The following is a 14217-nucleotide window of genomic DNA, read 5'->3' on the forward strand; positions in this document are numbered from 1 at the left end:
GAGGGGAAAAAGAGAGGAGACCCAGATGACCAACATCGAAGGCAGAGAGGACCCATGAGGATACACAGACGACCAATGTCAGCAGTCAGAGAGGACCGATGAGGAGACGCAGACAACCAACATCAGCAGAGAGGCACATCACTACAGATTCTTCAGATGTTACAACATTAAAAAGGGACAGTTATGAGCAACTTACGTCAGTTATGACCACTGAGGTGAAATGAAGAATTTCTGTCTAAGACCCAAACTGCAAAAGCTCACTCCAGAAGACACAGATAACCTCAGTAACCTTAAGGCTAGTAAAGTAATTAGATTTATAGTTAAAAACCTTTACACAAAATCCCAGGCCAAGATGGGTTCAAAGGTAGCTTCTGTTGAATCTTTAAGGAAGAATTCTACACAAACTCTTCTAAAACATTGAACAGCAGAGAATATTTACCAGCTAATCTGAAGCCATTGTTACCACATCACCAAAACAAGACAAAAAGAAGAAAACCACAAATCAGTATCTCTCATGAACAAAAATTCTAAATAAAATATTAGCAAATCAAATCCAACAATGTATAAAAAGGAAAATATACCATGACTAAATAGCTTTTATCCCAACGATGCAAGATTCATTTAACATTTGAAAATCAACTAATGTAATTCACCATATTGACAAATGTAAAAAAGACAACTGAAATGTTCAGTTCAATAGACAAAGAAAAAACACTTGAAAGAAATCCAACATTAGTTAGTGATGTAAAAAAAATCCAACCAATACACAAACTAGGAGTAAAAAGTAACTTATTTCATGGAAATAGCCTCCGTGAAAAACTTAGAACTAACATCGTGCTTAATGGTGAATGACTAAATGTGTTTCCCCAAGATCAGAAGCAAAACAAGGGTGTCTACTTGGACCACATCTATTCACCTTTGTACTGGGGTGCAGTAAGGCAATAGCCAATGTACTAAGGCAAGAAGACAAGATAAAGTACATCTAAAAGGAAGAAGGAAAATTGCCTTTATTTGCAGATAACGTGATTGTCTACACATAAAATCTGGTGGGATCTACAAAAAAGCTACTAGAACTAGGATGTTCAGGAAAGTGCTAGATAAAGATTTACATCTAAAAGCAATTGTATTTCTGTATAATAATACTAGCAATGAACAGTTGGAAATTGAAATTTTAAAAATTCTATGTACAAGAGTATCAAAAATATATAAAAAGGATAAATCTGACAAAAAAGTCAGCAAAAACTATAAAAGATTGCTGATGGAAATTAAAGGGGACCTAAATATATGGAGGCATACATTGTGTTTATGAGTTAGAAAACTAAGGATATTGTTAAGCTCCACAATTTGATCACTGGAGTCAAGATAACCATAATCAAAATTCCAATAATGCTTTTTTGTGTAGAAAATGATGTAGTGAATGTATAACTCATATGCAAAATGCAAAGGATCTAGAATAGCTCAAGCATTGCCTAATTTGAAGGCTGACCAGAACGCTACAGTAGTTAGGACAGCAGATGAATCATGACCATAGGAACAAAATAGAAAACCCCCAAATAGGTCCACACATATATGACAACAGACTTCTGACAAAGGCGAAAAGCCAATTTAAGTAGAGAAAGGAAAGTTTCAACAAATGGTACTGAAACAATTGGATATTTATATGCAAGATGTTGATCTAAACCTAAGAGTAAAACCTAAAACTATACAACTTCTAGGAGAAAAATAAGACATAATTTTTGTTGAACTCAGGTTAGGCAAAGATTTTTTAGATTGGACACAAAATCTAAGAAAAGAGATTCACAAAAGATAAATTTGATAATGTAGACTTAATTGAAAAAAAAACTTCTCATCAAAATATACTGTTAAGTGAATGAAAAATGTAAGCCACAGACTGGGAAAGAATCACTGCAAAGCATTTATCTGATGAAGGAGTTATATCCAGAATATATAAAAAATTCTCAAGACCCATTAAAAAAACATAACCCAATAAAATAACACTTCATCAAAGAATATAAACAGACATATTAAAACACGTTCATTACTTTTCAGAGAAATGCAAATTTAAACTGCAGTGAGTTACCACTACATACTTATTATAATGGCTAAAATTAAAAAGGTTGATTATACCCAGTGTGGGAGAAGATGTGGAGGAACTGGAGGTATCAAACACTGCTGGTGGGGATGTAAAGTAGTATAACTACTTGGAAAATGGTTTGTCAGTTTCTTAGGCCTGTCATACCATCCAGCCATTCCTCTCCTAAGCATTTACCCAAGAGAAAGTAAACAGACATAAGGGACTTCTGTATCAGTATTCTTTGCAGCTTTTTAAAAATAAAAGCTCAAAAAGGGGGGGGGGGACTCCAAATGCCCACCAATAGGTGACAGATTAACTGACGATGGTACATCCTTCAATGAAATACTCCTCAGCAAAAACAAATGAACTATTTATTACAGATACATGCAGCAATGTGGATGAATCTCAAATTACACTGAAGGAGAGAAGCCAGAGAAAATAGACTATATTGTACATTATACTATCATTCTGTTTTACATAGAACTTTAGGAAATGCAAAGTATTATTTATGACAGAAAATTCTGTTTGGGGGGCAGGAAGGGGTGAAAAGGAATAAGAGATGGGATTGCCAAGTGGATGAGAGAAGTCTTTTGGAGATGAAGGATATGTTCACTATGTGGTGATGGCTTCACAGGTGTATTCATATAGCAAAACTTACCAAATGGTACACTTTAAATTCATGTCATTTACTCAATGTCAATTCTACCTCAAAGCTATAAAAAATTTATCTTTCTTCACTTTCTTAGAGAAAACTAGTGCTCTATAAATACTTTACGTCTTTTTTTGCAGTTTTTGGCCGGAGCTGGGTTTGAACCCCCCACCTGCGGTATATGGGGCCAGCACCTTACTCCTTTGAGTCACAGGTGCTGCCGCCCCCTTTACGTCTTGTTTTTAAAAAATGTGTTTAGAAACTATCCCCTGGCAGTATAGAAAATTAGTATTATTATTTTTGAATTCGGGGGCTTTCTGATATCTAGATTTCCATGTTTGTTTATTTATTTATTTATTTATTTTGCAGTTTTTGGCCAGGGCTGGGCTTGAATCTGCCACCCCAGCTTATGGGGCCAGTACCCTACTCCTTTGAGCCACAGGCGTGTTTTTCTTCCGATTGGAAAGTTATTCTTTTTTATAGCTTCATAGTATACTTTGGTTTATTCAACATCTCTTTTATTGATGGACATTTTGTTTTCAGCCCTTTGTTATTATGTGTAACAAAGGAATAATATAGGTTTTTGCATGTATCTTTTCAGCATTTGTTATTATATCCCTAGTTATCTTTGAGATAGAGCTTTCAAAATGGGATTGTTGAGTCAATAGGCATACAAATTATTTTGGGAAACGTTGCCAAATTCTCATTCATAGGGGTTGTATCCTTTTGTATAATTCAGGAATGTATGAGAGTGCTTCTTTCCCCACATTCTTTCAACAAGAGTATGTTGTGAAATGTTTGGATCTTGCCGAAATAAGTGAAAGATTGTATCTCAATTTAGGCTTAATTTGTAGTTCTTTCACTGTGAGGTTAAGCTACTTAAGACTTCTTTTCCTGAGATCTGTTCATTTCTTCAGCCCATTTGCTGACCGTTTTTATCTTATTTGTAAAGCTCTTTATATTTTAGGAATATTATTCCTTTGTAATATGTTACAAATATTTTTTCTCTGATTGTCATTTCTTACTTTGCAATTTTTGTGGGCAGGTGCCCCCCAAAATGTATAATACATAAATTACATAATACATAAGTTGTAAGGTCTTTCCCACACATAATACATGGAAAAATTTACCCAAATTTTTCTAGTATTTGTTTATTTTCACTTTTTACATTCAGGTTTCTGATAAACTGGGAATTTAACCTTGTGAACAATGAGAAAAAGATCCAACTTTTCCATATGGTTATCTAGATATGCCAATACTACTTCCTAAAAAGTCTTTTTCCCCAGCTGATTCATTGTATCCCAAATTTCCAGTGCAGTTGGGTCTATTTCTGGATCTTCTATTCTGTCCTGTGGTCAGTCTGTATTCTTGGGCCAACACTTTATTGATATCACAGAGACTGGCCTCTTTTCTAACTGCACGCTTCATCACACTTCTTTTTCAAGATTGTCCTACTTGTTCTTTAAGCCTGTGAATTGACTTTATGTTCAACTCGAAGATATACCTGTAAAGATTTACAAATACCATTTTTTTTTCAGATAAAGTGTCCCCAGTTTCTTCAACTTTTAGAACGCGATTTCCAGGCTATTCATTATCCTAGTCATTTTCCATGAGTCACGTAATATGGTCCAGTACTCACAATCCCAGCTACTTGGGAGGATCACTTGAACCCAGGAGTTTTTGAGTCCAGCCTGGGCAACCTGGAGAGACCCATGTTTCTTAAAAAAAAATAAAAACTTTAAAAATTGTGTTACACAGAACAGAACCCCTTGGCATAGGGGTTCCGTTTAAAGGCCTTAGGCCTTTAAATAGAGTGTTAGAAAGAATGGGAGACAACTTGAGTAACTGGAGTTCAGAAAGCGGAGAAGTGAGCAGCGAACTGAAGAGGACAGGTTAGAAGGGTTCGCCCAGTAGGCAGCAGCCCAGTCTGCGCCCCGGTCCTTCAGACGCGAGTGGGAGAGGTGTCCGCCTTTCCTGCCTGGACCGGTAGGGCAGGTGCCTGGTGTCTCAGCGCGCAGTGAGCGAGGGTCCAGCTCTGGGCGGGCATGCGAGGTCAGCCTTTCTTCTCGCCGTCCTCCCGCAGGTAGCTCCCTCGCTTGGTCACTGTGGTCCTCCTTTAAATTGGCAGTTCTCACCCGGCAGGATCCCGCCTCCCTCTACTTTGATTTTTCCGCTAGGCCCTAGTCACGGTTTCTCCTCCGCTCCGCTTCTTAGTTGGTTCTTTCAGTTCTGGTCCCGCCCTCACGGGCTCGCCTGCGTCGGTACGTTGACGTCCGCTCTGGGGCGTTATCTGATGACGTGTTTTATAAGCGGCGTAGGGCGGAAAGAGTAGCTGGGGAAGGCGAAGTTCACTACCGCAGTCCGTCTCTGCAGCCGGGTTCTGTCCCGAAGAGGAAACGGCGACAGACAGTGGTATCCAGTGCCATTCCGCAGGGAAGCGTCGCCTCCCCACTCAGCTGGCCCTACACAATGGACTCTGTACCTGCCACAGTGCCTTCTATCACCGCTGCCTCGGGGGACCCGGAGCTTCTGGGACCCCTGTCCGTTCTCTATGCAGCGTTTATAGCCAAGCTGCTGGAGGTGATGGTCCTAATTTCCAGGGAGGGACCCCAGCTGTACAGGCGGGCGGATGAGTTCTGAGCAGAGTGGGTTCGCTGACGGTACAAAGGGGAAATGGAATGTGCGAAGCCTGAGGCAGGCAGGAGGTTTCTGTGTTGTTTAGGGAAGCACGGGGAATGAGAGTGTGTTTGAGAAGGTTTCATCACTTGCTCATTTTATTGTTGAGCATTTACATACTGACAGGCACTTTGGAATATTTTTGTATGTAGTCTTGATGGAAGCAGGCCTGCAGGTCTTTTCCCCATAACACCCTCCCGCCCCCCCCCCCCACACACACACGCTCTCTTGGTGAGTGGGACCCCTGTGATGGTGTACTTACACTGGGCAAGTAAAACAGGTGATTGTTTAATGCAGTCTTCGAGGAAACACTTAGAATTAAGGCATTGAGTTTTATAGTATATGGTAAATTCAGAGTAGTTAATCTAGGCCAGTTATCAGGTACTTCCTGAACTTACTCAGCATTTGTTCTTTGTTTATGTGAAAGTAGAATAGATTTAAGATTTAGAACTTAGAGGAATAAAACATCATTTGTGTTATTTATTTTTATCATATTGTTTTAATTTGCAGTCATAAAGGTTGATTATGTGTATGTTTACATTTTTTTGTCTTAGGTGGTTTTTAAAAATAATAACCAATTTATGCAAGAGAAAAGTATAATGCAGAGGGATTCTAGCCATGTTTTAGACAATGTGATGCGGCAGGGCTTGTTGCAAATTGGAATTATATCCTCAACTTAGAGACACTTAGAATCATAAAACTTAAAAACACTACAAGCCAAACAAGAAAATGAGATTCCTAATGTCTTTCTTGAAACAGTGGGAGATACTGCAAAATTTCTGAGGGAGTAATTATTTGATAGAAATTGGTTTCCAGTTTGTATGGATAATTCTTTGTGACTGATTTATTGTTAAATTCCTTTCAGGTTTCTCATTCTGTCTAATATGTCCATTTCAGTTAGTTGCTACATTGACTGATGATGTTCAGCCTGGGCCTGATTTTTATGGACTGCCATGGAAACCCGTACTTATCACTGCCTTCTTGGGAATTGCTTCATTTGCCGTTTTCTTCTGTAGAACTGTCCTTGTTGTGAGTAAATTAATTTATAAATACAAGATTTGTTGTATAATTGCTAGCTCTCTTATTTTTCTTTTTTAGTTGCAAACTTGAACACAAATTAATGCTTATGATTTAAGCTAACCTTAAAATACCCAGCCCTGGCCAAACTGCAACCAAAAAATAGCCGGATGTGGTAGGCGCCTGTAGTCCCAGCTACTCCAGAGGCTGAGGCAAGAGAATCGCCTAGGCCCAAGAGCTGGAGGTTGCTGTGAGCTGTGATGAGCTCTACTGAGGGTGACAATGTGAGACTCTGTCTCAAAATAATAATAATAATAATAATTTAGTGTAATTTTTGTGGTGATAATAAGTGAGCAAGACAACATGTGTATGATCTCAATGGGAAATCTTTAATATATAAATCTCTTATATCAAAACCAAAAGATTAAGAAGTGGGCACATTGTACACTGTCAATAGAATTGGGAATTTATATAACCATTCTGAAAAATAGTTTAGTGGTATGTGTCAGAAGTCTTAAAAATGGTCATATACTTTTGTAAAGTATTAATGTCATGTTTAGTAATCCATTCTAAAGAAATAGCCAATCATACATTAAAGATGTTGTACTAGAGCATTAACCAGAACAGTATTTATGAAAATGAAAACTTGGCACAGCTATTATACACCATAGTACAGGAATTGTTAAATGTCATACATTCGTGTAATGGATATTGGGTGGCTCTATGTATTTCACGGACATTGTGGCACAGCAAATGGTCACAATTTAATGTTAAGTGGAAAAAAATAAATCAAGACTTTAAAGTGTAGATAAACCATGTGTATATGAACACCCACACGCACAAATGCTGCAAAAAATTCTTATGTCTGGGTGATAAGGTAATTTATTTTTTCTCATATGTATGTTTCCCAGATTTTCTGATTTGTTCATATGCTGTTATACTCAGAAAATATCTTTTTATTTGGAAATACATTGGTAATATCCAAAGACGTATTATTAAATTTTTTATTCCTTAAGAGTCTTTTTTCCTATGTAGAATTCCTTTCAGACATACATATATGTGTGTGTATACTTATGATTATACTGTTTATCATCCTGCTTCATAGTTATTTAATATAATGTGTAAATAAGCTTTGCAGTTGAAAAGATTTCAGTTGAAACTTAAGTGGCCAAAATTTTGCATGATTATAGAGCTTTCTAAAATTGAATATTCCTTTTCTGATTTCTTAATTATATCAGACATATTGTTAACCAATTAAATTTGAAATGCTTTTCAACCTTTTTTTTGATCCTATGGATTCATTTTGCTGCACCAAAGAGTTAATACATTCTAATTTGGTTATGATTTTGAGTGTTTTATTAGGAACTATGTGCTTCTATTAGTAAAATGTTTGACATGAAATTTTATTTTATTTCTCTCTTGTAGGTAAAGAATAGAGTATATCAAGGTAAATTTTTGTTACTTGTACTGTTCCTTTTTGTATTGCTGTTCCATATGTAAGTTTGAAGTAGATACCGTGACTTCTCATGTCTTGTTGACTTATAACTTCTGACAATTTTGCTATTCCTAGGTTGCTAGCTTGGATGGTAGAGTAGTTAGTGATGTTACCAGTTGAGGTAGATGAGAAGGAACAAATTGTGGGAGTAGGGAGAAGTTTAGTTTAATATGGGACAGAGTGGCTTTCAATCTTGCATAATGCAGATTTAGTACTTGTAAATAGTGTTCCTGTGCTAATGATTTAATCAATACCTTAAATATTTAAGTAGATATTTTGAGAAAAAGAACTGTAAATCAGTGTGTGTATATTTTCTGTTTCTTTTTGCAAATGACATATATACATACTTGAAGTGATTCCGTTTTCTGAGAAGGGGCTTCATGCAGGGAAGAGTATCAAGCTATAGCATATTGTATTTCCCATCTTTGAATCAAATTTAAATTGGATTCTCGTTGAAATAAGAGTTTTTATTATATTTTTCTTACATTTTAATAATATTTTTACATCCTTATTGCTATTAACTGTAGATTGCTTTTTAAAGCCATAATGGTTACTCTATGACGTTCTTTTCCCTGTGGCAGATGACATGTCTTTACTGCTAATACATGGGGTAATTGAGTTCTGTTTAGTGATCATAATAATCTTCTGTGTTTTTTTCTTTTCTTAGTCACCGAACAGCAAATTTCTGAGAAGTTAAAGGCCATCATGAAAGAAAATGCAGACCTTGTTCAAAAATTGTCAAACTATGAACAGAAGGTATAATTATTCTTTCTGTTTTTTCCCCCCATAGTTTCAGCTTGAATTATTTCCACCTTTTAGTTCAGTTATAATGGTATTTTAAAATCATATTTTCTTATACCATTATTTCCTAAAAATCATCTATATGTTAAATAATCATTGTATGTGTAAAGTATCACATGCTTACATAAGGGGTTACCCACTTAAAAATAAATTTGGTAGCAATGTAATTTATAATTCTGAATTCTGAGTTCTTTATTTTATATAGATAAAGGAATCAAAGAAACATGTTCAGGAAACCAAGAAACAAAATATGATTCTCTCTGATGAAGCAATTAAATTTAAGGTAAAATTCCTTTGGGAGATTACATTTTACAAATAATAATAAAAGTATTGACTATTCCTCTAATCTTAATATTTACATATTTTTTATAGGATAAAATCAAGAAACTTGAAGAAACTAATGAATCTCTGGATGACACAGCTAAAAGTCTCCGTATTATGTTAGAATCTGAGAGAGAACAGAATGTCAGGAATCAGGACTTGGTAGGAGTTTTGCTGCTAAGTGTTACCGCAATTTGACTTTCAAACTATTTTGTAGTGCTCACTTTTCTGCAGCACATACACTAAAATTGGAACAAACTATTTTGTAGATTGCCTTGAACTCTATTTTCATTCTGTTAACTAAAAGAGTGGGAGGCAGGGAAGTTGAACCTGTTTCTTTCCTTTTTTTGAGGAATTTTAAGTACTAACAAAAATTATTATTATGGGTCTAGGAACTGTTTTTGTACTCAACGCTTGGTAATTTTTATATTGCTTGTCTCTGCCCACCACAACATACTGAACAACTAAGAAACTGTAACCCAGTTTGAGCAGCCCTTATATTTTGTTTTGCTTTGCAAAGTTCTTTTTTCAATCAACTTTTAACTATAAAATAGTTTTAGAATTATGTGAAAGTTGCAAAGATAGGTGAGAGGGTTCCCATAAGCCCAATATGTATTTGCCAAGTTTTTGCACTGTAAAATTGTTCTTTCTTTCTTTTTTTTTTTTTAAACCTTCTGCACATTGTACTCTTTGGAAGGAAATTACTGTGCAAACCACAGTTAAAAGGTTGAGTTATGCTCCACCTCCTTGAGGAGCCAGTATCTTCATAAATTATTTGGTATTTGTTTATGTGAGATTTGTCTTTATTCTCCCTCCAATGCTACCATTTTTAATTCAGGCAAGACAGTTTTTAAAGTGACATTGGGGATTTTTTTGCTCTACCACTAGGAGAAAAACCTTGTTATGAACTGGTTTACATGAAATTTTTTTCATTCTCTTTGCTTTCATCTTTTGGTCTGGTCATTTACACATTATTTCTGAACTAGGAAAGTTGTAGATACTGTGAAATATTTATGCCTCCAATTATTTTTCCTTGTAAAGTTCTTTATTTTTCCCTTTGGCCAAAACCTGATCATCTGCTTCTACCTGAGACATAGAGGATGGCTCTGGAATATGTTTTATTATTTCTTCTTTTTAGCATATATCCCAGTGTTTCTACTGAAATCTTAATATATATTTTACGTTCTATTTTCACATGGCAGATATTGGAAAATAAGAAATCTATAGAGAAGTTAAAGGATGTTATTTCAATGAATGCCTCAGAATTCTCAGAGGTAAAGCTGCTTACAATTCCTGCAAGATATTAATACTATGTCTTAGTAATGTCAAGGGGCACAAATTTCATGTTTGCTAAAACATGTAAAAAATGAAAACTACATGATATCTGGTTGGGAAAATGTAATAATTTTTGAGATTTATTTTGGAATTAATTCATTAATAGGAGTGTTTTGCATCAGGTTCAAATTGCGCTTAATGAAGCTAAGCTTAGTGAAGAGAAAGTGAAGTCTGAATGTCATCGGGTCCAAGAAGAAAATGCTAGGCTTAAAAAGAAGAAAGAGCAGGTAAAGAAAAGTTTACGTTCTAGGTCATATAAAATAGAGAACCTAATGTTACTACCTTGTTAATATCTTTTCTCAGATCTGCTTTTAAAGAAACAAAATATCCATAGAGTATTTTGTTCTTAGATATACAAAGTTTAAACTGTGCTCACCAAATTGAATATATATAATATACATATATATATATGGTCTCTATTACTGATTTTTTTGTCTTCTGTACAATTTATTACAGCTATCAAGTATTGTCTTTGTTTTGTCAAACACCAGCCAGTTATTAATAACTTGAGTAGCCTCGAGAGGGTGATGGATTAGCTTTTTGGGTTTTTTTTGTTTGTTTTGTTTTTAAAAGACAGAGCCTCACTCTTGCTCAGGCTGGTCTCAGACTCCTGAGATCAAGCAGTCCATTACCTCAGTCTCCCAGAGTGCTAGGATTACAGGTGTGAGCTACCATGCCTGACTTTGGATTAGCTTTTTAGACCTAAGAATTAGATATTTTATAACCTTCCTTTGAGTTGTTACTGCTTCACTAACCAAGGAAGGGTTACCTGATCATGATTCTCACTTGAGAGACAGTAGGATGTGTTCTTCTCTTCCTACTGAAAGTGAATGATTTGAATTGGCTGCAGTTTTCTAAAAGGATGTAATATCCTGGAACAGCTTCCTTGATAGCTGTGATATTCTCACTGCACCTCTGTGGGCTGGGGCCGCCCTTAATTGAGGTCTTAACACATAGTGACAGGCCGTGATTCTAATGTCTGCAGTGCAGAAGCCCTAACTTTGGGAATCACATATTTTCATTTCTCAGTTGCAGCAAGAAATTGAAGATTGGAGTAAGTCACATGCTGAGCTCAGTGAGCAAATCAAATCATTTGAGGAGTCTCAGAAAGATTTGCAAGTAGCTCTTACTCATAAAGATGATAATATTGATGTAAGTTCATTCTCATGAATACATGCTTAATTCCTTTGAATTCTTCATGGAATCTGTTGAATTAAAATTGAGAGCTTTTACCAATACCCTTTTCTTCTTTTCTAGGCTTTGACTAATTGTATTACACAGTTGAATCGGTTAGAATGTGAATCTGAATCTGAGGGCCAAAATAAAGGAGAAAATGAGTCAGATGAATTAGCAAATGGAGAAGTAGGAGGTAAGATCAGTCTCAAGGAAGATGGACTTCCTTTTTGACTTATTGTTTTTAATTAAGTACACTGATGTTACTTTTCAGCTGTCTGGATTTCCTCATAAGCTTTAGAGTTAAAGGCATGTATCTCTGTATTTGTTTTCTGTTTGCATTGGGCAAAGGTGGGTTGCTGGTTTTGGTGTAGCAGTAGGCATGCAAAGAACTTTTTGTTTTCCCATTCCTTTGAGAACTTGAATGCACGGGAACTACATTGGTTTGGTCTGTACATATAGTAGGAGAAGCTCTTCTCAACTTCATGAAGATGTAATTTTAAGACTCATCATCTCTTTAACTCAGTAGTTTAAAGACCCACATTCAGTTCAAAGAATATTGAGAGCTAGGCATAGTGGCTCACCCCTGTAATCTTGGCACTTTGGGAGGCTGAGGCAAGTGGATCGCTTGAGTTCAAGAGTTTGAGACAAGGCTCAGCGCCTGTGGCTCAAGCGGCTAAGGCACCAGCCACATACACCTGAGCTGGCGGATTCGAATCCAGCACGGCCCTGCCAAACAACAATGATAGCTGCAACCAAAAAATAGCTGGGCGTTGTGGCAGGTGCCTGTAGTCCCAGCTACTTGGGAGGCAGAGGCAGGAGAATCGCTTGTGCCCAGGAATTGGAGGTTGCTGTGAGCTGCGATGCTACAGTACTTTACCCAGGGCGACAGCTTAAGGTTCTGTCTCAATAAAAAAAAAAAAAAAAAAGAGTTCAAGACAAACAAAAATCCTAGGAAAACTAGACAGGTGGTGTGGCGGGCATAGTCCCAGCTACGTGAGACAAGACTCCAGTGGTTCTCAACCTTCCTAATGACGTGATGTATTTTTGTTGTTACAAAGGGGTCACAACCCACAGATTGAGAACTGCTGGCAAGAGGATCACTTGAGCTCATGAGTTTAAGGTTGTTGTGAACTATAATAGTGTAGTATGGTATGGTACTCTACCTAGGGTTAAAAAAAAAAGAATACTGAGGTGGTAAAAGCCATAAACTAAGGCCATGAGGGCAGGGGGGCTAGAGGGTAGCAGTGTTTACGGATGGGAAAATGCTTCTAAACACAGCCTGTGAAGTTGGATATTGCTTGCAGGTGCATGTTTTAAATCACACTTGGAAGAGAACAGGAGTAAATCTTTAATTTTTAGAGACAGAGTCTCACTTTGTCACCCTAAGTTGAGTGCTTTGGCATCACAGCTCACAGCAGCCTCCAACTCTTGGGCTTAGGAGATTCTCTTGCCTCAGCCTCCCAAGTAGCTGGGACTGCAGGCGAGAATTTTTCTACGTAAGACATATGTTCCAGATAAAAGTGAGATCTGAGAGGGAAGAATGGGCTTTATCTCACATATTTTTTCTTGCACAGAATGGCATAGATAACATTTTTATTGTACAAATGGGAGTTTACTTTTTGAAATTAAGTTTGTAATTCTTTTTTTCCTTAAAAAAAAATGAAGATCCCCAAAGAAGCAATTCTCTTAAAAGTCAATCAGTTCTGTTGGTTTTGTTTTTTTCTTTAGTGTTTGAAAATGATAATTGTTTAGTTTGGGGGAAATCAAGAAAATACAGTTAAAAAGTGGGGGAAGAAAAAGCAATGAAAGCCTTCTATTTTGTAGGTAACCGGAAGGAGAAGATGAAAAATCAAATTAAGCAGATGATGGACGTCTCTCGGGTATAGTCCCTTATTAGAGTCCTGCAAGTTCCATGTCCACAAAAGTCCATGCCTCACTTTTGAGAATATGTCTTTTCTTCTCCAATTTTTAGACACAAACCGCAATATCAGTGGTTGAAGAGGATCTAAAACTTTTACAGTTCAAGCTAAGAGCCTCAATGTCCACTAAATGTAACCTGGAAGGTAGGTTATTTCTTCAGATGAAGTTGCAGCATATAAACTTGGATTGGAAAGATAAAGAATGGCTTTCCGCTTTCTGACTTTTCACTCCTCTCAACTCTACCTCCCAACTAAGTTCTCAAGTCCTGTGCACACACATAGAACACAAATGTTTTATCCTTTACAGACCAAATAAAAAACTTAGAAGATGACCGCAGTTCACTGCAGGCGGCTAAAGCTAGACTGGAAGACGAGTGCGTAACCTTACGGCAGAAAGTGGAGATTCTGAACGAACTCTATCAGCAGAAGGAGATGGCTCTGCAAAAGTATGGTGTCATTGTTTGTTGCTAACGTGTAATAAATGTGTGTACTAACAAGGATACTTTTGTCCTTAGCATTGTTTATGAGTTTTTTCATCTATAATTAGTATAGATTTGTATTTCTTCTTTTCTCCCTCATTTCTCATAATTTATATTTATATTTTTGTTTCTACTCAAACCAGTTGTCAAAAATTGTTGTCTCTAATATACTTGAGAGTGATTTACTTGTGCTGTTACTGCTGCAGAAGTGCTTCTTTTTAAAGATCTGTACCCTTTCTTTGGCTCCACTTACCTTTCTTTTTTTTTTTTTTTTT

At 36.5% G+C, this 14217-nt stretch overlaps 1 protein-coding gene across 5 annotated transcripts in view; it reads left to right on the forward strand.

Annotated features, from left to right (window-relative positions):
- MIA3 (MIA family member 3, ER export factor) overlaps positions 1–14217 on the forward strand; it is a 59957-nt gene that overhangs the window by 31129 nt on the left and 14611 nt on the right. For 3 of the 5 annotated variants that reach the window (XM_023513915.1, XM_023513916.1, XM_012805909.2), the window contains exons 7-19: positions 5097–5303; positions 6297–6428; positions 7842–7863; positions 8579–8667; positions 8918–8995; positions 9085–9195; positions 10236–10307; positions 10491–10595; positions 11398–11520; positions 11626–11737; positions 13369–13424; positions 13517–13607; positions 13771–13909. In XM_023513915.1, the coding sequence (XP_023369683.1) occupies positions 5097–5303; positions 6297–6428; positions 7842–7863; positions 8579–8667; positions 8918–8995; positions 9085–9195; positions 10236–10307; positions 10491–10595; positions 11398–11520; positions 11626–11737; positions 13369–13424; positions 13517–13607; positions 13771–13909 (1337 nt within the window). The remainder of the gene's footprint in view (positions 1–5096; positions 5304–6296; positions 6429–7841; positions 7864–8578; positions 8668–8917; positions 8996–9084; positions 9196–10235; positions 10308–10490; positions 10596–11397; positions 11521–11625; positions 11738–13368; positions 13425–13516; positions 13608–13770; positions 13910–14217) is intronic. The other 2 variants (XM_023513917.1, XM_023513918.1) reach the window with 1 other exon arrangement.

This window comes from Otolemur garnettii, unplaced genomic scaffold (assembly GCF_000181295.1).
Source record: "Otolemur garnettii isolate 467f Iridium unplaced genomic scaffold, OtoGar3 scaffold00045, whole genome shotgun sequence".
Taxonomy (NCBI): Eukaryota; Metazoa; Chordata; class Mammalia; order Primates; family Galagidae; genus Otolemur; species Otolemur garnettii.